This window comes from Mesoplodon bidens (genome assembly GCF_964165515.1).
Source record: "Mesoplodon bidens genome assembly, chromosome: 19".
Lineage (NCBI taxonomy): Eukaryota > Metazoa > Chordata > Mammalia > Artiodactyla > Ziphiidae > Mesoplodon > Mesoplodon bidens.
In genome coordinates, this window is record NC_138179.1 from 31686568 (window position 1) to 31712076 (window position 25509).

Here is a 25509-nt window from a genome sequence, read left to right on the forward strand (position 1 = left end):
CGGTCCGGGAAAATACCAGATGCCACGGAGTGGCTGGGCCCGTGAGGCATGGCCACTCAGCCTGCGCGTCCGGAGCCTGTGCTCCGCAATGGGAGAGGCCACAACAGTGAGAGGCACGCGTACCACAAAAAACAAAACAAAACAAAACAAAAACATTTGTATTTCCACTAATAAACTCAAATTATCTTTGCTTTGTCCCATCACACTCCCCAGAGGCTTTTCACAGAATTGTCACTGGTCCCCTGGCCACTATCCTGACGCCTGTGTGATACTCCATCAGGTTCCTTGGGGCCCCGTCTACCTAGCATGGCCTCGCGCTTCTAATCGGCTCACCACCTACAATGGTCAACTCAGATTTCCTCCCTTTGAGAACCTTGCAGAACAATCTCAGAACATACCATCGCCCCCCCCCACCTTGGTCTCAGGGCCAAAGAAGACCCAGAGGCTTCTTAGCGGAAGGGGTGCTGGAATGACACAGGTGCTTTCTCAACATCACTCCCACAAGGCTGATGAGAGCAGCGAGGATGGGGACCTGAGCCATCCTTGCCGCGAGCTGGGGCTCCTGGCAGAGCACCTGTGGGCCTGGGGAGGGTGGACCACGGGATGCTCCCCGGGCTCCCTCCTTGTGGGCGCACCGTGAGGGGAGTGGCATCCATGTGGGGAGGGAAACAGCGTGGAGAGGGAGACCAAGTGCCTGAGAAGCTGTCCTGACGGCCAAGCCAGCCTGAGGCACCTCAGTCATAGGATGGAACTTTGAACTTACAGCTGAGCGTGGTGAGGTCTGATGATTCCACGGGAACTACCACAGTGGATGCTCCTGTCATTAACCTGACATTAACCCGACAGATGCTTCCAGAGAGTTCCCCAGCTCTTTACTACCAGTGTGACGCTAACAGCAGAACCCGAGAAACATTTTACCAAGAGAGCAGATGCACTTTCCTTCTTCCGTAAGAGCCCTTGAGACCTCGGGGTGAGGCTACGATGCGACCCTCAACTCCCTCTCCCGGGAGCTGCCACTGTCATTCGGTTTCATGTCTGGCCTGAACGGTGAAGCCAGTGTAATCTGAGAATGGCTGGCTCTCGAGATCACCATAAAGAAGCCCAGGCATGGTTTTCCTTCCAGGTCTCCCTCCCCTGCCGCAATCCCAGAGTGGAATAAACATCCACCAGCAGGTTGGCCCGAAGGAGTGAGGGAGAGGAGGAAGCACAAGGCCTGGGGTTAGTTTCCACCAGCATGCGTGGCTGAAACAATAACCAGGAGAGAGTGGTCATGTGCACATGCGCACACCCTGCACACCACAGCACCCCCCAAGCAACTGCCATGGCCAAAGCAGAAGCGACTAGCATGACATCTGCATCCAGGCTGGGATCCACGTTTGCTCTAGAGGTTGCCCTTCTGTGGAGGCACCTCAGAGGAGCAGACGGAAGAGACACCGGTTCCTGGGACGCCTGGTCCTACAATCCCAGGTGGGATTCCCAGCTCGCCTAACCCCCCGCCACCCCCGCCATTTCCTTACTCTATATGTAGGTCGTTCCTTCGCTTCTCGGCTTACTAGAAACAAAATTCTTCCGACTGAAGATATGATTGACCTTATTTACAAAACAGAAATAGAGTCACAGGTGTAGAAAACAAACTTATGGTTATGGCGTGGGGCAAGGGAGGGGAGGGATAAATTGGGAGATTGGGATTGACATATACACACTACTATATCTAAAATAGATAACTAATAAGGACCTGCTGTAGAGCACAGGGGACTCTACTCAGTACCCTGTAATGGCCTATATGGGAAAAGAATCTAAAAAAAGAGTGGATATATGTATATGTATAATTGATTCACGTGGCTGTACAGCAGAAACTAACACAACATTGTAAACCAACTCTTGCAATTAAAAAAAAATATCTACTTGAGGCCTGAACGATGGTAAAGAGGCTCGTTCCAATAGCCTACAAACACTAGTGCACGCTGAGCTGCTAACGTCTCTTCACCTCACCTTTGCTGTGCCGCCAGGGCTGTGATCCTTCTGCTACTGTAACATCAGCCGTTTTCTTCACTAAAGCAGGAAAACCTACTGCCTAACAGTCGGTTCCCCCAAGGGGAGGAAGCTGTTCTGCTGCAGATGAACTTTGGGGCTGCTAGAGCAGTTCTGTGAGACTCAGCTGAGAAGCTGAAGCAGGAAGGAAGGTGATGGCAGTTGCCCAAGAAGCTTCAGGATCTACTCAACGTAGATGGAGATCTCCATGTATCTTCTGCAGCCTTGGCTCAGAGGCCCAGAACGAGCCAGGAAGGCTGCTGAGGTCCTCAGATACCCTGCTTGCTTTGATATTCCATCAAGGAGACAACCTTTCCCCAAAGCCACACCCTTGAGCAGTGCCACCAAGTCACACCAGTGCCCCTTTCTCCACCCTTTAGAGAATACCCGGGAAAGAAATATAATAAAAGGGAGCAAAAGACCAGGTCTTTTTCCATCTTCTTGTGTGGGTGATCCGTCCTCTTCTTCTAGAACATCATTTCCCTAGGACAGAAGGAAGGCACTGTGAGTCCATAAAGCAGTGAAATGAGTCTACTGATTGTCAGAAGACAGAACTAATCACCCTCATGGTATCCAGACATTTCCTGTCCGTGTGAGATGGCTGGGAGGCCCAGCAGAGGCAGATTTTGCTTGGCGAGGCAGGATCGGCCCATAGGGACCAGGTCTGAGGCACGTTCCAGAGGGACCAGGTCTGAGGCGCCTTACAGAGGGACCCTGGGACTGTCAGGAATAGCCTTGGTAATAGTTTAGCTCACACTGTTTCTCTCAGGTGGAAATAAAAGTTGTCAAATGAAAAAGCAAACTGTGAGATCATAAAACTTTCAGGAACCCTTTAGGATCCCCAGTCCCATCCAGATACTCCTTTGAGAACATCTGGCTCAAGAGAAAGTTGTAGAGTCCCCACTGGGAGCTGGGCATTCCATATACTTCAGGCACACCTCCGTCAGAGCACTTCTCACGCTGAGTTATAACTCTGATTCCTCCATCAGATGGAGCTCCGGGATGGGTGGGATGGGTGGATTGGGGGCGTGGGCAGGCAAAAGCCATGTCACTCGGTCTTTGTGTCCCCCAGTGCCAGGAAGATGTGAGATGCCTGTGCCAGGTAAATACTAAGTGAATTGGAGGACAAACACCCTCTCAAGGGTCTGGCCTTGAAGACTTCCCTCTGGAACTCACCCCACGCCTATTACGCTGAGACCAGCACCCTCTGCTAACCGGACAGTCCCTCTGCTCTGCACCCTGCCTCTAACAGATCCAAGCGCACCACCTTGGAAGGCTTCTTCCAGAACAGCCCCCATCCTATTTGCATCCTCTGCCAGCACCGGCAGTCCCTCTGACCAGGGAGGGGCACCAGCATCCACCTTGCTCTTACCTCTGCATCCTGCTCTTCAGCGGTGGCGACGAGGCCCGCAAAGTTGCAATCTGGAGACGCCGCTGGCGTCACCTGCAAAGGAGCAACAAAAGTCAAGGTGCAGATGCCACCGGTTCTCCTACCCAGCTCGCCTGGCAGCAAACCCAAACCAAGTCCTCAGGACAGAAGTGGTGCCACATGGAAGATCACATCTGAGGGAGTCTTTGATTCAACAACCCGGTACCGTGATTTCCAGGGCTCCCCTCGGGAGCACTGGGGGGCTTTGCCGATCTCCCTGGCAGGCCCTGGACTGAGCTCCTTGGGACTCGAGTACACAGCAGAGCAGAGCGGCGAGGGCGATCCCATGCTCCTCTCTTACGTCTCCTTCTTCTGAGGGGGTCCTGCTGGCGGCCCGGGGGCAGGGGACAGCCTCCCCGTCCTCTTCCATGCCAGGGGCGATGTAGGAGCCGGACATGGAGGAGACGGTGTCGGTGCTGATCTGGGAGGACACCATGGACATGACCTTCCTTCTTCAAGTCTGGGTCCCCAGTATGTTGAGGGGGGCAGAGGCGGGGAGAAGACTGTTTCCTGCCCTCAGCTCAGCTCTTCAGGAGGCCTGGCGCATTTGCTTCAGGCCAGCATGGAATCCCATCCCGGGGGCCTTCCCGTCACTGGAGCTGGGGGTGGCCTGTCCCGTGGGCAGACGGCGAGGGTCCCCAAAGACTGAGTTCCTGAACATTGCCCCTCATCCCTTTCCTGGCTGACGATACATGGGGGAGGGAGGATAGGGAAGAGGTGGAAAGGGAGGAGACAGAAAGCTGGCTTCTTGCTTTGGGAAGGGACTGTACCACACCTGAGGGTGAAGTGGCTGAAGGGCTTCTCACCTCAAAAGTGGAGATCAAAGGAAATGCGAAACCTGCCCAGAGAGCTTGAGTCATGGGCTCAAAGCCACACAGGGCAAAAGAGAAAGGACAGCTCAGTGCAACATGGGGTCCTGGATTGGGAGGCTGGAATGGAGAGGAGCATTACTGGGGTGATCTGCAAGACGTGAAGGGGGTCTGCGGTTACATGGGATTACCAGGTCAGTGTTCATTTCCTGATTGTGATGGTGGTACTGGGATTATGGAGGCGTGTCCTTGTTCTAAGGAAACACACACTAAAGTATCTAGTGCTAATGGGGCAGCCTGTCTGCAACTTACTGTTAAGGGCGCAAACTATATATTGACTGGGATTACATTGAATCTCTAAATAAATACGGAGTCACTGAACGTTTTTTGAAAAAGCCACCCAGCCAAGGTCCAGCGCAGGGATGAATAGGAGGGACAGGATCCACTCACGCTTCCCGCCCCCTCCACCGCCAACCCCCAAACGCTGCCTGCTGAAAGGGTGTGTGAAGCCCTGTGTTCTGGCCGCTTCGGAGCCCCCTCTTAGTTTTGGCTGCTCGTTGGCAGCATCCATGGACCCTTAAAAGTGCCAGTGTTTGGGTCCCAGCCCCAGAGACGCTAGTCCCAAGCATAGGGATTTTCAGGAGCTCCTGGGGATTCTTCCTGGCAGCCAGAAGCTTCTTCAGCCTTTCCTTACCTGGCAGGCAGTTCTGCCAGCCCCTGACCTTGCCCCTCTTCCCCCAGCATGGGCCCAGGCAGAGGGTGAGGAGGGGGGACAGTGACCGGCCCCACCTGTCAATCCAGGGTGTACCCCTTTTGGCGGGGGCTGGAGGCTGAGCCTGGGGACCAGTGGAGAGGCTGGAGCCCCCATGTTCCCCCAGAGCTGAGGAGCGTGGGCAGGAAGGCCGGAGGGTGGTGGGGAGAGGGAGGGAGTCGTTGCTTAGGGGGTGAAGGGAGTCTCAGAGGGAGGTTGGGGCAGCCTCCTCAGCAAGCGGTGGGAAGGGGATGGGCTGCCTCCTGAGCTCTGTAAGGCCCCAACCCGGCTGGCCCTGCAGTGTGTGCACCCTTCTGAAATATTTGGAATAATTAGCAAGGGAAAGCAGCAAGTTGGTGGGGGAATGCCAGGTTGTCCTGGAGCCAGCCTCGAGTGCAAGGAAAGAAAGGGGCTTCAGGAGAAAGGGGCCCGTGGAGGCTGGGCAGGATTGTGTAGGACAGTGCCCATGTGTGTGTGTGTGTGTGTGTGTGTGTGTGTGTGTGTGTGTGTCTGTGTCCGTGCGCACGTGCACGTGAGTGCTGGGGGAAGGGGCTGTGCACCACAAGGGTGTGCTGGCGGGGCCAGGTGCGGGCTCGGGGGAGAGATGGGTTCCAGGCAAAGCTGGGGTGAGGGGGTTGAAAGGTGCCTGCTGAGTGTCACATATTTGCTGTGCCTCAGTTTCCCCATCAGAACTCTAGTACGTTGATTCCTCACAGGCTGGAGCTGTAGGGTCTAGGCACCCCATCTTCCGTCTGCCCTGATGGCCTCCCTCAGCCCCAACCTGCATTGGAGGGAAGGCCCTGGGCGGGGTGAATGAACCCCAGGGTGGCAAGTGGGGCCCCAGGGGCTGGGGCCCTCTGACGTCACACCCTGTCCCTTCAGGAAGGGACCAAGGGAGGGAGGAGCTGGAGACAGGCCCAGGCGAGGACCGCAGGTGAGTCTGGGCAGGCCCTCAACTTGGGCGAGGTGGGGAACGTGAGCCGAGCCCTGGGCCAGAACGGCCTTTGTGAGTGAGTCCCCAGGGCTAGGGAGGGGGCTGTGCCTCCTTTGCCGCCTGCTCCTCGGGGCTGTGGGTACAGTCTGCCCATTGCACATATAGAGGTGCCGAGGCCCTGGCTGCAGGGGACCCCCGAGGGCCGCCTCTCAGCCCCTTTCTCTCTGGGCACCCAGAGATCATGAGGAGTGCATCAGGGGACACTCTGCAGGCCTTTGGTGCCCGCCATCTTGCTCCCAGCCATTCCCCCTTGGGCCGTGGCCTCCCCAAAACTGGCCCATGCTTTTCCCCAGAGAAAGTTGCAAGCAGGTCCATTTTGAGACTTTTTAAAACTTTATTTTTAAAAATGTTTTTATTGTAAATGACTTTCTATGAAAAAGGTTAAAATGCCCGATGGGTTAGGAGAGTGGATGTGGGATGCAGCCCAGGGCATTTATGGTGGAGCAAGACACTCCCCTGCAGGAGTGCAAGCAAGGGCACGGGGCCATCCCCCCATTCCTGGTCCCAGTGGTTCTAGCAAGCACTGTGTCCCTCCCCGTTAAGCCTCAGCTATAGCTACACTCACTACATTAGTCTGTCTGTCCCCTTTCCCTCTGCAGCTTGGCTGTCCCAGCCCCTAACCCCCAGATCCCCATCTCCCCGCTGCTCTCAGCCTCAAGTTGGGCTCAATGATTAGGGACACATACCCTCTGCCCCACCTCTAGGGATGAAGCCAGAAGATCCCAGAGGCCTTAGAAAATCTCCTGGCTCCACCCAGCACCCCGGCCTCCTTTCTGTCTCCTCTCTCTTCCCCCCTCCGCCTTGCTCCTCCTCACAGACTGCCGGGAGAGGCCTCTTGGGTGTTAATTTGCAGTCACCTAATCAGCATTTGTTGTACCTGGGAACTTGCTCTGGATAGAGACCTGGGGAGGAGAGCAGGAGAGAGAGAAGCTTCGAAGCTAAGGTGTTCTGGGGCGGGCCCTGTACTGATGTTTCCAGCTTGGCCAGGGCCCCTCCAAGCTGCAGCTCTCATAGTGCAGGGCCCTTAGCGTGTCTCTGGGGCAGGGAAGAAGTGGATCAATGAAACACTGTGTGTATGGGGGGCTGGGGAGCGGAGGCAGCAATTTTGGTCCTGGGCCCCAATTCTCAGCCTGCTGGACTAGAATCTGAGGATGGCCTGGGCTGGGGGCCGTGTGGCCTGGTGGGTTGACCGGGCCCAGCCCCTGCCTGGGTGGTAGGGTGTCCATGAGCCTGCACTGGCAGGGAGGGGGGCAGTCTGGGCCCAGACTTCGGTGCTGTCTGGAGGTGGGGCAGGGCCTGGCTTCTTACAAGAAGGCGGCCAGGCTGGCCCAGTCATGCAGGTCAGAGGCCAGTGTGGCATCCCCGGCCTCAAAGAGGGGCTCGGGGGGCAGGGAGCTACGGGTGCTCTCGTCCCAGGGGTGCTCCAGGAAGGATGGGGCCAGGAAGGTCTCATCAAAGTCCAGGCTTTCGGTAGCCTGCTCCACTGGAGGCCCCAAGGTAACAGGGCAGTCGATGTGGTGGCCATGGATGGTGAGGTCCACGTCCCCGTGTGAGGCAGGGCTCAGCAGCGGAATCAGCTCCGAGGTCTCCAGCGTGCCCAGCTCCCCGTCCAGCGTGCCAGCGTCCAAGATGGCCTCCCAGTCAAAGTTGCCCTTGAGGGGTTCCAGCTCAGCCTGCTCCTCCTGGGTCAGCAGCAGGGGGCTGGAGGGCCGCGGGACCTTGGCCTCCTGCTTGGGCAGCGGCTGTTGACGCTTACGCCCCAGCCTGCCCTCGCCTGCACCCCAGCCCGCCTCCCCAGTGGCCTCCTCGAACTCCCGCAGCAGCTGCTGGGCCTCGGCGCTCACGGTCAGTGGCCCGGCCCATGGGGCGGCGCTGGGCTCTGGCGCGGCCTGGCGGGCAAAGGCCGGGTGGATGTGGACTGGGGGCATCCGCCGCTTCTTCAAGGCCCCACTCAGCAGCCGCTCGGCGTACTGGGGGTCGATGCGCCAGAAGCCCCCCTTGCCTGGCTCGTCCTTCTCCCGAGGCACCTTGATGAAGCCCTTCTTCAGGGACAGGTTGTGGCGGATGGAGTTCTGGACACAGGGAGATAGGAGAGAAGGAAGACAGCTGGGAGAGTGGGTGGGGTCAGTGATGGGGGGCTCCTAGCGCCACTGCCAGTCCCACCACCACCTTCTCTCCGATGGGGGCAGGGGAGACAGAAGCGCTGCTCCGAGCGGGAGGCTCTGGGACACTCGCCACGGGGCACCAGGAGCTGGGAGTGCTGTCAGGGGCTTTTGTTCCCATTTGCCAGGACATCTGCCTGCTCAGTCATCCGAGCCCTGAGCCGCAGGGTGGTTCTCAGTGCCGGCCTGTCCTGCCCTCCCTCCCTTACCCCGCTGCTTGCGGCCTCTGGTCAAAGGCCTTGGCTCCCCCAGGTCCTGGACGGCCATCTCCGTCTGCCTGGGCCTGGCTGGCCTTCTCTGTTTGTGAAATGAGTGAGTGGGTGTGAGGGTGTGTGTGTGTGGTGGGGGATGAAGTGTGGGAGGATCTGATGACTTTCCTTGTTTGTAGAGCCGGCTGCTGGCCTGGGCCCTCACCCACCTTGTCCCCCTCCTCCCACCCCAGGCTCTGAGGCCTCAGTTGATTATTACCCAGCCAAGAGCATAGCGCTCATTCCTGGGGGCTCTCAGGCTTGGGGTAGGGTGGGGGGTGGTGGAGGGTCTCTGCTTTCTCACCAAGGTTACAAATGGTACCTGCCCCAGGGTCAGGGCCCACGCAAACGTGGAATAGCTGTGATCACAGGAACTCTGATCCTGTGACCTGTGCCACAGGGAAGGATCTGTGCATCCTCAGGGTCTCTGTCCCCAAGGAGCCCCTGATCCTGATGGTCGAAGAGGCTGAGGGCAGTGTGTGCCCAGCCTGAATCACCATCCTGCCTTGTTCACGCCTGGGTGCACAGTCCAAACCACGCTGGGGCACAGGGGTCTGGGGCCTGGTGGGTGGGGCCGGCAGGTGAGTAGTGCGCCCTGGCAAGACTGGGAGGTTTACATGGTGGTCTGGGCCCCTTGGCTGCTCTGTGCCAGGTTCCGGAGACTTGGAACATGAAGCCAGTGTGGGAGGAAAGAGCCCCTGTGGAAAGCACGTGGCTGAGATAATTGTCCCCGCAGGGAGGTTGATGAGAAGAGGGGGAGGAGTGTAGGCAGGAAACTAGGGAGGCCTTGGGGTGGGGGCTGGCACAGCAGCTTTCGGAAGGCCCCGTAGCCCTTCCACTGGGACACAGATGGCCTTCACACCCTGCAGCACACCCCTCTCCCCTCCCAGAGCCCCTCCAGCCAACTGAAAGCAGGCGGGATGCAGAGCCGGGCAGCAACCATGCTCTGCCTCCAGTCAGGCCCTGACAAACTGACCTTGAGGAGGGTAGTGTGTAGGAATTCCAGGACTTGGGACACAAATGTGTCCCTCAGTCCATCAACCTACCCTGGGGGGCTGTGTCCACGCATAGTTCAGCCCTGGTCTTTGGGCTGAGCCTGCCGGATGAGGGACAAGTTCTTTCCACTTGAACCTCTATGTCGGCACCCCTGCAGCCCTCTGAACATCCTCCCTCCTCCGTCTCTGAAGTCAAAGGGGCAGCAGTCCAAGCACTGGGCTCCCTTGAGGTCCTTCCTGGACGGCCTTCCTCTCTCGGGGCCCTGGCCGTACCGCGCCTACTTGGCCTGCGGATCTGGGATGTGAGTCCAGTCCGCGCGGGCATGGGCAGGGAGGGAGGGAGTGCCTCCCTACCTGCCAGGTGGGATCAGCGTGGCGGAAGTAAGAGAAGTTGTCCGTGATCCACTTGTAGATGGCCGACAGGGTGATCTTGGTGGCCTTGCTGGCCTGCATGGCCATGCAGATGAGCGTGGCATACGAGTAGGGCGGCTTCACGTGCGGGTTGGTGGCGTAGTCCACGTCGTCGGGAGGCGAGGCCTGCAGCCCCGAGGGGGCGCTCCGCGGCGTGCACAAGGACGTGGGCTTGCCGGGTGTGTGCGGCTGCCCCAGGCAGGCGGGGTCCGCCGCCAGGGGAGACCCCGGCTCGGCCGAGCCTGACAGCTCGTGGTAGCCGTGAGGGTCGGTGTCCCCTGAAGGCAGGGCGGGGACCTTGGCGTTGAGAATGGAGAATTCCTGCAGCCACTGCAGGCTGGTCAGGCTGTCATTCAGGGCGTTGGACTCCTCCAGGCCGCCTTCCGGTCCGGCCTCCTCCGCTGCCCCTGCTCCCGAGACGCGTAGCCAGCTCTCCGCCATATCTGCGGGCACTCTCCGAGGGGGCTGTCAACATCCACGAGCCGAGCCGAGGGTGGCCGCCGAGCTCTCCGGCCCGCTGACTCCCGCGGCTTCAGTTACGCAGCCTCCCGGAAGCGGGCTTCCATCCCGCGATCCGGGGGTAGCCTCCTCCAAAGGGAATGTGGTGCCTGCGGGAACCAGAGCGGGAACTGAGCCCACTTTCCCCACCCCCGAGGGGAGAGTGTGGGCGAGGGGGGAGGCTCTTACTAAAATCCTTCCTGCAGCTGGGGAGGATCTTTTACTGCCGAGGTCTGGGAAACAGAAGGTGTGCCCGGGGGTCCGACCCACAGGGGGTTCGCCTCGCTCTTTTCCTCTTGGATCTTTTAGAGGAGACTTAATTAGCCAAACGAGGGAATAGTGTAGGGGCATGCGAGGCCACCCCTTTCTCCCTCAAAGCGGGGAATTAACCCCCCTCTCTCCGTCCACAACCAATGGAAATGGGGCGAGAGAGTCCAGGAGGGCAGTACGACGGGTCGGGGGGCGGCGGAGGTCGTCTGATCTTTGAAAAGGGATATTAGGATGGGGATCAAGGGGAAGGAAGGAAACAATACAGAGAGTTATAAGGGGGCGGGAAGTGAGTGTCCCCCAGACGCCTCTGATGTCAGTCCCCGGGCCCACCACTTCCGTCGGGGACGGATGGGAGAGCGGGCTGGTACTGACGCCCTCCCTTCCCACGGCCTGCAGCCCTCCCCGTCCCTTTCCTGGCTCAGAGCGCAGCCCGGGCCAAAGGAAGGTTCTCAAAGAAATTCCTCCCACCGCCCACCCTCACCGCGGCTCTCTGCTCCCAGCTCGAGGGCCCAGCCAGCAATCCTCGTCGCCACTCACGCCCGCCGGCGCCTCTCTGAAAGCCAGCGGCCAGGGACCGGCACTCAGTAGCCGCTCACAAGGCGTCTCCTGCTGCCGTGGCGACGCCCCGCCCATATAAACAGCTTCCGCTTCTGCCATTGGCCAGGGCATCTCCAAAGAGACCGCGGGCTCTTAACCGCTCTCTCACGCGGTAACTCTCTTCCAGCTCCCTCCTGCCGCCCTCTCCCGCGCGCGACCCAGTCCCCTACCCGCCATCGCGTCCCGGCTCCGCGCATTCCCGCCCGAGGGCCCCGCGCCGGGCTCGGAGAGGCGCGCGGCTCGGCGCTCCCGCAGAGGCCCCGGGGCCCTCGGCGAGCAGTTCGCCGCGGGAACCGTACTCCGCCCCACCCCCTTCCCATCTGGGCTGCTCAGAGGTGGCGACGGCTCCTGGGACGCAGCCCGTGGCGCGGGGGCCAGGGCTGGGTGCATGCTTGGGGCTTTCCTTTCCTCTCCTCTGGGCTGCGAGTGGCACTTCCTCACGTTTCTGCGGCCTGTCCCTGTCTCCCGACCGAGTGTCGTCTTGGTGCCCGCAAGCAGGTCTGACTCTCCGATGCCACCTGCCGCTCAGGTCCGCAGAAACCGCAGCCCCGGTCGCAGACACCCCAAGGCGGCTAGGGTAATCCAGTGTTTCCCGGTAAGCGCTCCCTCCCCGCCCCGTCCTCAGCAAGATTCCCAGAAGCTGACATTCCAGAGGCTTCTTCGCAAGTGCTCTCCCTCCTTTCCAGATAGCCGAGGAAACAGAGCCGGTGGGTGAAACCCAGGAAAGCCGTGGACTTGCCAAATTCTGTGACTGGGGTCATTTGCCCCATTAATTTCACCAGCCTTTAAGTGACGCACTAACGGTGGACTGTGGTCCTTCCTCCTCCCCTCCCCCAGCCTCCCTCTAGTCACCAGCTTTCCTGCTCTTCAATTATTGAGGAGCAGCAGTTGGAAGTTCTCTGGTTGAAGGGGGTTGGGTGGAGGTGAGGGCTCCTTATCAGGCCTCTGCGCAGAAGCTGTGCCCAGGGGATGGTACACCAGCTCCCACCCAGAAACATGTCTTTCCCTCTACGCCTTGCCCTCTCTCACTCCTCCATGTCCAGCTTGTCTTGAATCAAAGATTTTTTTTCTTCCCAAGTGTTTATTGTTTTAATTTTTATTTTATTTTTATTTTTTTATTAGTTTCTGCTTTATAACAAAGTGAATCAGTCATACATATACATCTGTTCCCACATCCCTTCCCTCATGCATCTCCCTCCCTCCCACCCTCCCCATCCCACCCCTCCAGGCGGTCACAAAGCACCGAGCTGATCTCCCTGTGCTCTGCGGCTGCTTCCCACTATCTATCTACCTTACGTTCGGTACTGTATATATGTCCATGCCTCTCTTTCGCTTTGTCACAGCTTACCCTTCCCCCTCCCCATATCCTCAAGTCCATTCTCAAGTAGGTCTGTGACTTTATTCCTGTTTTACCCCTAGGTTCTTCATGACATTTTTTTTTAATTCCATATATATGTGTTAGCATACGGTATTTGTCGTTCTCTTTCTGACTTACTTCACTCTGTATGACAGACTCTAGGTCTATCCACCTCATTACAAATAGCTCAGTTTCGTTTCTTTTTATGGCTGAGTACTATTCCATTGTATATATGTGCCACATCTTCTTTATCCATTCATCCGATGATGGACACTTAGGTTGTTTCCATCTCCGGGCTATTGTGAATAGAGCTGCAATGAACATTTTGGTACATGCCTCTTTTTGAAGTATGGTTTTCTCAGGGTATATGCCTAGTAGTGGGATTGCTGGGTCATATGGTAGTTCTATGTTTAGTCTTTTAAGGAACCTCCATACTGTTCTCCATAGTGGCTGTACCAATTCACATTCCCACCAGCAGTGCAAGAGTGTTCCCTTTTCTCCACACCCTCTCCAGCATTTATTGTTTCTAGATTTCTTGATGATGGCCATTCTGACTGGTGTGAGATGATATCTCATTGTAGTTTTGATTTGCATTTCTCTAATGATTAATGATGTTGAGCATTCTTTCATGTGTTTGTTGGCAGTCTGTATATCTTCTTTGGAGAAATGCCTATTTAAGTCTTCTGCCCATTTTTGGATTGGGTTGTTTGTTTTTTGGCTATTGAGCTGCATGAGCTGTTTTTAAATTTTGGAGATTAATCCTTTGTCAGTTGCTTCATTTGCAAATATTTTCTCCCATTCTGAGGGTTGTCTTTTGGTCTTGTTTATGGTGTCCTTTGCTGTGCAAAAGCTTTGAAGTTTCATTAGGTCCCATTTGTTTATCTTTGTTTTTATTTCCATTTCTCTAGGAGGTGGGTCCAAAAGGATCTTGCTGGGATTTATGTCCTAGAGTGTTCTGCCTATGTTTTCCTCTAAGACTTTGATAGTTTCTGGCCTTACATTTAGGTCTTTAATCCATTTTGAGCTTATTTTTGTGTATGGTGTTAGGGAATGATCTAATCTCATACTTTTACATGTCCCTGTCCAGTTTTCCCAGCACCACTTATTGAAGAGGCTGTCCTTTCTCCACGGTACATTCCTGCCTCCTTGATCAAAGATAAGTTGACCATATGTGCGTGGGTTTATCTCTGGGCTTTCTATCCTGTTCCATTGATCTATCTTTCTGTTTTTGTGCCCATAAAACACTGTCTTGATTACTGTAGCTTTGTAGTGTAGTCTGAAGTCAGGGAGCCTGATTCCTCCAGCTCCGTTTTTCATTCTCAAGATTGCTTTGGCTATTCGGAGTCTTTTGTTTTTCCAAACAAAGTTTGAAATGTTTTCTTCCAGTTCTGTGAAAAATGCCAGTGGTAGTTTGATAGGGATTGCATTGAACCTGTAGATTGCTTTGGGTAGTAGAGTCATTTTCACAATATCGATTCTTCCAATCCAGGAGCATGCTATATCTCTCCATCTATTTGTATCATCTTTCATTTCTTTCATCAGTGTCTTATAATTTTCTGCATACAGGTCTTTTGTCTCCTTAGGTAGGTTTATTCCTAGGTATTTTATTCTTTTTGTTGCAATGGTAAATGGGAGTGTTTTCTTGATTTCACTTTCAGATTCTTCATCATTAGTGTACAGGAATGCCAGAGATTTCTGTGCATTAATTTTGTATCCTGCTACTTTACCAAATTCATTGATTAGCTCTAGTAGTTTTCTGGTAGCATCTTTAGGATTCTCTATGTATAGTATCATGTCATCTGCAAACAGTGAGAGCTTTACATCTTCTTTCCCAATTTGGATTCCTTTTATTTCCTTTTCTTCTCTGATTGCTGTGGGTGGGTGGAGGTGAGGGCTCCATATCAAGCCTCTGCGCAGGAGCTGTGCCCGTGGGATGGTACACCAGCTCCCACCCAGAAACATGTCTTTCCCTCTACCCCTTGCCTTCTTTCACTCCTCCATGTCCAGCTTGTCTTGAGTCAAAGTTTTTTTTTCTTCCCAAGTATTTATTGTTTTTATTTTTATTTTTATTTTATTTTTATTTTTTTAATTAGTTTCTGCTTTATAACAAAGTGCATCAGTCATACATATACATTTGTTCCCACATCCCTTCCCTCATGCATCTCCCTCCCTCCCACCCTCCCCATCCCACCCCTCCAGGCGGTCACAAAGCACCGAGCTGATCTCCCTGTGCTCTGCGGCTGCTTCCCACTATCTATCTACCTTACGTTCCGTAGTGTATATATGTCCATGCCTCTCTTTCGCTTTGTCACAGCTTACCCTTCCCCCTCCCCATATCCTCAAGTCCATTCTCAAGTAGGTCTGTGACTTTATTCCTGTTTTACCCCTAGGTTCTTCATGACATTTTTTTTAAATTCCATATATATGTGTTAGCATACGGTATTTGTCGTTCTCTTTCTGACTTACTTCACTCTGTATGACAGACTCTAGGTCTATCCACCTCATTACAAATAGCTCAGTTTCGTTTCTTTTTATGGCTGAGTACTATTCCATTGTATATATGTGCCACATCTTCTTTATCCATTCATCCGATGATGGACACTTAGGTTGTTTCCATCTCCGGGCTATTGTGAATAGAGCTGCAATGACCATTTTGGTACATGCCTCTTTTTGAAGTATGGTTTTCTCAGGGTATATGGCTAGTAGTGGGATTGCTGGGTCATATGGTAGTTCTATGTTTAGTCTTTTAAGGAACCTCCATACTGTTCTCCATAGTGGCTGTACCAATTCACATTCCCACCAGCAGTGCAAGAGTGTTCCCTTTTCTCCACACCCTCTCCAGCATTTATTGTTTCTAGATTTCTTGATGATGGCCATTCTGACTGGTGTGAGATGATATCTCATTGTAGTTTTGATTTGCATTTCTCTAATGATTAATGATGTTGAGCATTCTTTCATGTGTTTGTTGGCAGTCTGTATATCTTCTTTGGAGAAATGCCTATTTAAGTCTTCTGCCCATTTTTGGATTGGGTTGTTTGTTTTTTGGCTATTGAGCTGCATGAGCTGTTTTTAAATTTTGGAGATTAATCCTTTGTCAGTTGCTTCATTTGCAAATATTTTCTCCCATTCTGAGGGTTGTCTTTTGGTCTTGTTTATGGTGTCCTTTGCTGTGCAAAAGCTTTGAAGTTTCATTAGGTCCCATTTGTTTATCTTTGTTTTTATTTCCATTTCTCTAGGAGGTGGGTCCAAAAGGATCTTGCTGGGATTTATATCCTAGAGTGTTCTGCCTATGTTTTCCTCTAAGACTTTGATAGTTTCTGGCCTTACATTTAGGTCTTTAATCCATTTTGAGCTTATTTTTGTGTATGGTGTTAGGGAATGATCTAATCTCATACTTTTACAGGTCCCTGTCCAGTTTTCCTAGCACCACTTATTGTAGAGGCTGTCCTTTCTCCACTGTACATTCCTGCCTCCTTGATCAAAGATAAGTTGACCATATGTGCGTGGGTTTATCTCTGGGCTTTCTATCCTGTTCCATTGATCTATCTTTCTGTTTTTGTGCCCGTAAAACACTGTCTTGATTACTGTAGCTTTCTAGTGTAGTCTGAAGTCAGGGAGCCTGATTCCTCCAGCTCCGTTTTTCATTCTCAAGATTGCTTTGGCTATTCGGAGTCTTTTGTTTTTCCAAACAAAGTTGGAAATGTTTTCTTCCAGTTCTGTGAAAAATGCCAGTGGTAGTTTGATAGGGATTGCATTGAACCTGTAGATTGCTTTGGGTAGTAGAGTCATTTTCACAATATCGATTCTTCCAATCCAGGAGCATGGTATATCTCTCCATCTATTTGTATCATCTTTCATTTCTTTCATCAGTGTCTTATAATTTTCTGCATACAGGTCTTTTGTCTCCTTAGGTAGGTTTATTCCTAGGTATTTTATTCTTTTTGTTGCAATGGTAAATGGGAGTGTTTTCTTGATTTCACTTTCAGATTCTTCATCATTAGTGTACAGGAATGCCAGAGATTTCTGTGCATTAATTTTGTATCCTTCTACTTTACCAAATTCATTGATAAGCTCTAGTAGTTTTCTGGTAGCATCTTTAGGATTCTCTATGTATAGTATCATGTCATCTTCAAACAGTGACAGCTTTACTTCTTCTTTTCCAGTTTGGATTCCTTTTATTTCCTTTTCTTCTCTGATTGCTGTTGCTAAAACTTCCAAAACTAAGTTGAATAAGTGTGGTGAGTGTGGGCCACCTTGTCTTATTCCTGATCTTAGTGGAAATGGTCTCAGCTTTTCACCATTGAGGACAATGTTGGCTGTGGGTTTTTTATATATGGCCTTTATTATCTTGTGGAAAGTTCCCTGTATGCCTACTTTCTGCAGGGTTTTTATCATAAATGGCTGTTGAATTTTGTCGAAAGCTTTCTCTTCATCTATTGAGATGATCATATGGTTTTTCTCCTTCAATTTGTTAATATGGTGTATCACATTGATTGATTTGAGTATATTGAAGAATCCTTGCATTCCTGGAATAAACCCCACTTGATCATGGTGTTTGATCCTTTTAATGTGCTGTTGGATTCTGTTTGCTAGTATTTTGTTGAGGATTTTTACATCTATGTTCATCAGTGACATTGGCCTGTAGTTTTCTTTCTTTGTGACATCCTTGCCTGGTTTTGGTATCAAGGTGATGGTGGCCTCGTAGAATGAGTTTGGGAGTGCTCCTCCCTCTGCTATATTTTGGAAGAGTTTGAGAAGGATAGGTGTTAGCTCTTCTCTAAATGTCTGATAGAATTCGCCTGTGAAGCCATCTGGTCCTGGGCTTCTTCTGTTTGTTGGAAGATTTTTAATCACAGTTTCCATTTCAGTGCTTGTGATTGGTCTATTCATATTTTCTATTCCTTCCTGATTCAGTCTTGGCAGGTTGTGCATTTCTAAGAATTTGTCCATTTCTTCCAGGTTGTCCATTTTATTGGCATAGAGTTTCTTGTAGTAATCTCTCATGATCTTCTATATTTCTGCAGTGTGAGTTGTTATTGAGTCAAAGTATTAAAAGCGTGCTGGAGAAAGTCGGACAGAAACTTTCACAAATAAGCCAACTGCGCAATTAATAGCTCTCCTTCCCTTGTGAACAGTTTTATTCATTTTTAAGAATCATGCAGCAGTCCATAAATATTGCATCCTTGACGTCCCCACTGTCATGTGCCCATGAGTGTACTCCAGGGAGTGAGGGGTACACAGCTGGCACAACAGTACACACATACTTACACACACTAGGTGTGCAGATCCTAAAGCAAAGTGAGCAAGCAGCTTGCCAAGGTCAGGTGAACAGGACACAAACTCTCCCCAGGTGAGATGGCTTAACGTGTGTGGATCCGTGCCCAGGAGATGCCCCAGCGTGGGCATGACCTCTGGTGGGATGGGACTGGGGAGGAGAAGGAAAAAGGTCTCTGTGAGAAGGCTGGGATCACCACACCACCCGGAAGTGAGCTCATAGGTGAGCTCCGACCTGAGTGTGGCAGGAAGGAGCCCCAGGCCTCTGGTTAGTCTGTGTCCTTGTGTGAGAAACCAGGCCCCGTCATATTCTCTGTGGGTCAACTGCTAACAACATGACCATCTCCAGATGATGACTGGGGCGGCTGTCCTGTTCCCCGACCAGGCTCTGTGCCCTGTTCCCTGATCCCAGCCCTTTTGGATGGGATATTTCTGCTCGCCAAAGAGCTAAATGAGGGCAAAGAGGTGAGGGGATGGGGGAGAGAGCAGGAACTGTCTGAGAAACAGGAGTGAAGGGCCACTTCTCACCCGGGTATGTCTTGGTTATGGAACCAAGGCCTTGAGGAATCTTTCTGAGCCTCTTCCTGGGAGAAGACAGACCCTCCAGAAAGGGTGAAGACAATTGCTTCCTCTTAGGGTTCCTGGCCACTGTGGCAACTGTTTACCTGCATCTCCTTCATCTCAGGTAACACCACACTCTGAATACTACCTGCCGGGAGAGGAGGTGGATCTGTATACCACCACCCCAGGCTAAGGGAGCGCCCCCTTCCCTAGTGCTTCTGGGACTCAGACTTCAAGGAGATCAGGAAGTGTGGTTATTGCTGGAATCATCAATATGAAAGGGGCTGTAAGAATGTTTCGGGGAAAGGAAGGACATTAAATGGGGCCTGAAACAGCAGAGCCCACTGCAGGATTTCAGAGCGGGTGGACACGGGAACTCAAGGCAGAAGCTGAGATTCAGGCTTGGCTCATGTAGTGTCTGTCAGGACCACAGGCCTCCCCCTGCCCACCCCCAGGGTAGGATGTGAACCGCAACCACCAGGCAGTGAGGGTCACCACGCACCTGGTGGCGCAAAGCAGCCACACAGGAGGTGCAAAACATGCCCCGGCACTGGGCTCTCTTTGAGGCCTTGGGAAGGACCCTGAAAAGCTCTTCTAGGGCAACAATTCCAACTACTAATTCAGGCCATCATGGTGGGCATAGCCTAGGGCTCTGTCATATCTCAGCCTCACAAAATGTTGGATCCCACTTTGCTTCTCAATCTCATGCTCCACTAAATAACCACCTCTTCCAAAAGCCAGCAGACAATGCATCTATCAGAGAGCTATGAGGAATCCATTGATAACACTAGTGTTGAGGGACGAAGAGCCAACAGCTTACGGTCTTGCTGTTTCAGGCTGTTATTTCTATGCCCTACACCAGAGTGAGGTGGGGTGCACATGTGATTTGAACAATATCTCTAAATCTCTGATGAGCCTATGGAAGGCAGTACCTCCGGCTCCCCCCATCAGGCTCAGCTGATCTGGAGGACAGGGGAGGAAAACCGGTGGGGTGGGGAGCCTCCCAGACCACCACTGACCCCAGCTCAGCCCTTCCCCCAACCTCCTTTGGGGTTCCTGGGCACCAAATGAGAACCACCGGTCCACCCCTCTCTCAGCTTCTTTCTTCAACTCTTTCAGAAAAGCGGGGTGGAGACGGGGGCAGCAGGGATAAGAATGCCACCTGACAGGGCGGTAGTGATGAAACGTGATAATATACGACAGTCCCTAACAAGTGCCTGGTACATAGAGGGGGTCAAAAATGCCTTTGCAGTGTCGCCTTAGGATGGAGCCCCAGGCCTTCCTGAGTGCACCTGATCATAAAGAAGTCCCCGGTAGGTCATCATTTAACTGAGGGGTTCTCAGATTCAAGGCCTCCTTCCTAAGCAGACACACGAGGCATAGCCTCTGCTACCAGAAGCAAGAACTGTTTTCCCAACCAACCTTCTGGTGGTTGCCACTGCTTCTTGTCCTTGAGAGAGGAGCTCCTAATGCATTTTGAGGGAAACCCCACTTACAGTGCAATATGGCTTTCCCTTCTCACAGGAGTCATCCCCCAACGCCACGCCAAACTGCAGGTCTCAGATTGGTCATGATGTCCCAGAGACTAGAAAATGCCAGATGGGTGTTTGTAATGAAGTCACCCAAACTCTTGAGTCTTCTTGGTCTACCTCCTAAGGAGAAAAAAAAGAAAAGATGCACAAGAAATAACCAGTCTGTAGGCCACAGCTCCACCTGAAGATCAAGATACAGTGGAAACATTCCAGAGACTCTCTGCAAAGGGTCTCATGAGCTGCAGTTCGAGTGGCTTTAGCCCACAAGGAGAAAAGAGGTTTCCAGTCCCTTCTGAGAGGGGAAGGATCACGGTTGCGGAAGAAGATGAGTCTGGGAGAAGGGTCAGGTGCCCTCAGCATCCAGCTTTCACGTGGGTCTAAAACGTCTCCGTGTGTCTTGCTGAGGATGCCCAGGAGGTCAGTGGTGCCATGAGGCCAGGATGGGATGTGAGAACGGGAGGAGAGCCCTGGTACAGGGGCTAAGGCTCTCAGATGGCCAAAGGATCCCACACGCAGAGCCTGTTCTCGGGGTCCTCCAGGCTGCCAGAAGATGAGCGTCTGCACTGCGTGTTCCGACGACTGACCACGTTGTCGTCAGCCTGCCAGGCACCTGAGAAGAGGAAAGGAAGGTTACCGGACCTTTGGTTTGGTGCAGATGGTGTCTCTGGCAGGACAGTCCGGGAGTTTGGCACGAAAACTGGCAAGATGCGCATTACCTGGAACTCCCACAGGGTGCAAACCACAGCACGTGAAACATGGGAGCAGTGGCGTCCAGTGGGCGAGGGACAGTCATGGCCACTGTGGCCCTCTGATGGAGGGACATGCAGGATGGTCCTTGTTTTGTGAGCTTGCCGTAGGCTCCACCTTTGTATCTTTATTTGGTCTTGAAGTTTGCCTAAGTGTTACAGCGGACCAGGAAAAGAAACTGAGTCTGGCTGAGACTTTCACGAGAGCAGGAGGAGGTGAAGGGGAGGGAGAAGAGTGTGTTAATTTGGGCTCAGAGTTAGTGTTTGCTGTGGGGGCCAGGGTGGGGCAGGAAGGGACTGGCTGCCCAGCAGGGTGGCAGGGACCAAATGGCATGGCAGAGAACAGAGTGACAGCTGTTCCTCTCCTTCTGCACCTGAACAGCCCACCGAGAGTTGCTATCAGCTGGTGCCATCAACCCCAGGAGACATTAGCTCCAGAGCTTTGGGGTCCCCCGGGTACCATCCACGAAACTCATCATCTTCCCCCCTTGTACTGCAGTTCCTGCACGAGAAGCACCCGCTGCCAATGCTGGAAACCCACTCTTGGTGCTTCTCTCTCCTTCATGCTCTGTATCCAATCACCATGACCTCCTGCTTGTTCAAGCTCTAGTAAGGTCTAAATCTGTAGTCAGAAAACCGGGATACAGCCCCAGCTTGTAACGTACTGACTGTGTGACCTTGGGCAGGTCACTGTACTTGGAGCCCAGGTTTTCCCATCCATCAGATGGGAGACAAGTACTTACTCCCCAGGGATGCTGTGAGACTAAGCGAGGTGACATGAAAGAGTGGTGAGCAGGGCGCCTGACTCACAGAATGTGCGCGAAAACCATACGCCCCCCCAGGCCTTGTTCAGGCTACACTCATCTCCCTCAAGTCGTCCTCCCATCCCACAGACTGACTCCATCTGATTCAGTCCCCCCAGTGCAGCGAGATGCCCCTTCTGAAGGGAGAGGATGAAGCCCTAACCCCCTGAGTTTGGGGAAAGCCTTCCGTTCTCTGGCCGAGGACTGCTGAGCTGCCTCTTCCAGCACCTGCCCCCAGAAGGCCCCCCCTGAAGCCAGATGGGGTCCAGCGTGCTCCGAAGTGTTCCCCCACTGGCCCGTACGACCACCCAATTTCTCATGCTGTGTGGAAATTGCTGGATCCTCCAGCACACGGTGATCTCCTCCAGGGCAGAGCCGAGAGCCATGCCCTTCAGAGGGCTCAGTTCGTGGACGGAGCCGGCTGACCCTGGAGGGTGGGCGTGAGGCTCACTGTGTCACATTTGAGGGAGTCCACTCACCAATGTCTGGGGTCAGCTTCAGGTTAGGCCAGCCCAAGACACGAAACCCTTTAATGGCAGAAGCACTAGGATTCAGCGGGTATAAATTGTGTATACCCATAAATGTCCTGGTGTGCTAATCCGCCCTAAGGCTCTAATAATAGTCTTGTGGAGGTGGACCCCAGGGGAAGGGGAGTGAGTGGGACAGGAAATGTTTAGGTATCTCTCACAGCCAGACGGAATGCGGGGATCTGTACTCCCTGGGGGTTCCGGAGTCCGGCACATGGGTCCACAGTGCTTTACCGCTCTAAGGGTGACAGGATGAAGAGCAGGCAAGATTGCCCTTTTAAGTTAGGAACCCCCAGATGAAATAAGTTGTTCTTTCATTTTATATAATTTGGTAGATCTCATACTTATTCCTCTGTGTTTAATGGGCAGGACTCCGGAACTGCGGCTGTTTGGTACGAAAGACCAAAAGCAAATGGTAAAAAGGAGAGAAGAGACACACACACACACACACACACACGCACACGCACGCACACACACACACACACACAAAGTCAAATCAAAACACTGCCGCAGCCTCGCCGCCACCACCACTGGCTGCCAGGCTGCCTGGCTCTGAATTCTTGAGTCCTTGCTACAAACACCACTGGTCCAGATTCTGAGCCAGGGCTGAAAACTGGCTCCTTCTGAAACAGCCTCAAGACTCAGACCTGAAGTCTCTGATCTCCCCAGCTTCTTGGTACAGTCGGTGGTGCTCTTTCCTCTAAAAAGGCTTCTGACAGACCCTTGGCGAAACCCTGCTGCTCCGTGCATCCTGGATGCAGAAGGTAAGCCTGGAAGGCGCAGGAGGACTTCCTGAGCGAGTGCTACCATTCTGTCCAGCCCTCAGCCAGAAAAGGGAGCCTGGAGATTGAAAATCCTTCACGGGAGGTAGAGAAAGGTGGTTCCCACTTAATTCCATCCTCAGGCTCAGAAACGGGGTAGTGAGGAGACCTCTAGAGGCAGATTTGGGGAGCACATCTAGGGGGATTCCACACACCTCTTTCCTGCCTCTACCCAGCCACTAATTAAATTTAAGATTTCTAACAGTTCCACCATCTTGTAGAGTTTCTCTCCAGGAAAAGAGAAAGTTAATTCCGATTTTTCCTTAGTATCTGCGAAGCATAACCCTTCCTAGTGGCGTCTTAGTCTTGGGTTATTTCAGGTCTCCATAAGTACTTTTCTTTGTTTTGTTTTTGGCTGTGCAGTGGCTTGGAGGATCTTAGGTCTCCGACCAGGGATTGAACCAGGCCACTGCAGAGAAAGTGCTGAGTCCTAACCACTGGACGGCCAGGGAATTCCCTCCATAAGTACTTTTAGATTTCATCGGTATGCCCACTCCTGTCCAATGCCATCATTTAAAAACATCTGTATCGGTCATCGCTGGTGGCGCAGTGGTTGAGAGTCTGCCTGCCGATGCAGGGGACACGGGTTTGTGCCCCGGTCCGGGAAAATACCAGATGCCACGGAGTGGCTGGGCCCGTGAGGCATGGCCACTCAGCCTGCGCGTCCGGAGCCTGTGCTCCGCAATGGGAGAGGCCACAACAGTGAGAGGCACACGTACCACAAAAAACAAAACAAAACAAAACAAAAACATTTGTATTTCCACTAATAAACTCAAATTATCTTTGCTTTGTCCCATCACACTCCCCAGAGGCTTTTCACAGAATTGTCACTGGTCCCCTGGCCACTATCCTGACGCCTGTGTGATACTCCATCAGGTTCCTTGGGGCCCCGTCTACCTAGCATGGCCTCGCGCTTCTAATCGGCTCACCACCTACAATGGTCAACTCAGATTTCCTCCCTTTGAGAACCTTGCAGAACAATCTCAGAACATACCATCGCCCCCCACCCACCTTGGTCTCAGGGCCAAAGAAGACCCAGAGGCTTCTTAGCGGAAGAGGTGCTGGAATGACACAGGTGCTTTCTCAACATCACTCCCACAAGGCTGATGAGAGCAGCGAGGATGGGGACCTGAGCCATCCTTGCCGCGAGCTGGGGCTCCTGGCAGAGCACCTGTGGGCCTGGGGAGGGTGGACCACGGGATGCTCCCCGGGCTCCCTCCTTGTGGGCGCACCGTGAGGGGAGTGGCATCCATGTGGGGAGGGAAACAGCGTGGAGAGGGAGACCAAGTGCCTGAGAAGCTGTCCTGACGGCCAAGCCAGCCTGAGGCACCTCAGTCATAGGATGGAACTTTGAACTTACAGCTGAGCGTGGTGAGGTCTGATGATTCCACGGGAACTACCACAGTGGATGCTCCTGTCATTAACCTGACATTAACCCGACAGATGCTTCCAGAGAGTTCCCCAGCTCTTTACTACCAGTGTGACGCTAACAGCAGAACCCGAGAAACATTTTACCAAGAGAGCAGATGCACTTTCCTTCTTCCGTAAGAGCCCTTGAGACCTCGGGGTGAGGCTACGATGCGACCCTCAACTCCCTCTCCCGGGAGCTGCCACTGTCATTCGGTTTCATGTCTGGCCTGAACGGTGAAGCCAGTGTAATCTGAGAATGGCTGGCTCTCGAGATCACCATAAAGAAGCCCAGGCATGGTTTTCCTTCCAGGTCTCCCTCCCCTGCCGCAATCCCAGAGTGGAATAAACATCCACCAGCAGGTTGGCCCGAAGGAGTGAGGGAGAGGAGGAAGCACAAGGCCTGGGGTTAGTTTCCACCAGCATGCGTGGCTGAAACAATAACCAGGAGAGAGTGGTCATGTGCACATGCGCACACCCTGCACACCACAGCACCCCCCAAGCAACTGCCATGGCCAAAGCAGAAGCGACTAGCATGACATCTGCATCCAGGCTGGGATCCACGTTTGCTCTAGAGGTTGCCCTTCTGTGGAGGCACCTCAGAGGAGCAGACGGAAGAGACACCGGTTCCTGGGACGCCTGGTCCTACAATCCCAGGTGGGATTCCCAGCTCGCCTAACCCCCCGCCACCCCCGCCATTTCCTTACTCTATATGTAGGTCGTTCCTTCGCTTCTCGGCTTACTAGAAACAAAATTCTTCCGACTGAAGATATGATTGACCTTATTTACAAAACAGAAATAGAGTCACAGGTGTAGAAAACAAACTTATGGTTATGGCGTGGGGCAAGGGAGGGGAGGGATAAATTGGGAGATTGGGATTGACATATACACACTACTATATCTAAAATAGATAACTAATAAGGACCTGCTGTAGAGCACAGGGGACTCTACTCAGTACCCTGTAATGGCCTATATGGGAAAAGAATCTAAAAAAAGAGTGGATATATGTATATGTATAATTGATTCACGTGGCTGTACAGCAGAAACTAACACAACATTGTAAACCAACTCTTGCAATTAAAAAAAAATATCTACTTGAGGCCTGAACGATGGTAAAGAGGCTCGTTCCAATAGCCTACAAACACTAGTGCACGCTGAGCTGCTAACGTCTCTTCACCTCACCTTTGCTGTGCCGCCAGGGCTGTGATCCTTCTGCTACTGTAACATCAGCCGTTTTCTTCACTAAAGCAGGAAAACCTACTGCCTAACAGTCGGTTCCCCCAAGG

At 52.9% G+C, this 25509-nt stretch overlaps 1 protein-coding gene across 1 annotated transcript; it reads right to left on the bottom strand.

The window, feature by feature from the left end:
- Window positions 1-7318: 7318 nt before the first annotated feature.
- Window positions 7319-10271, bottom strand: LOC308607323 (forkhead box protein J1-like; the record flags this gene model as incomplete). The annotated part of the gene is made up of 2 exons (XM_081219164.1): window positions 7319-8086; window positions 9774-10271. The coding sequence occupies 2 exons, from the start codon at window positions 10269-10271 to the stop codon at window positions 7319-7321; spliced, it is 1266 nt and encodes a 421-aa protein (XP_081075290.1).
- Window positions 10272-25509: the final 15238 nt, after the last annotated feature.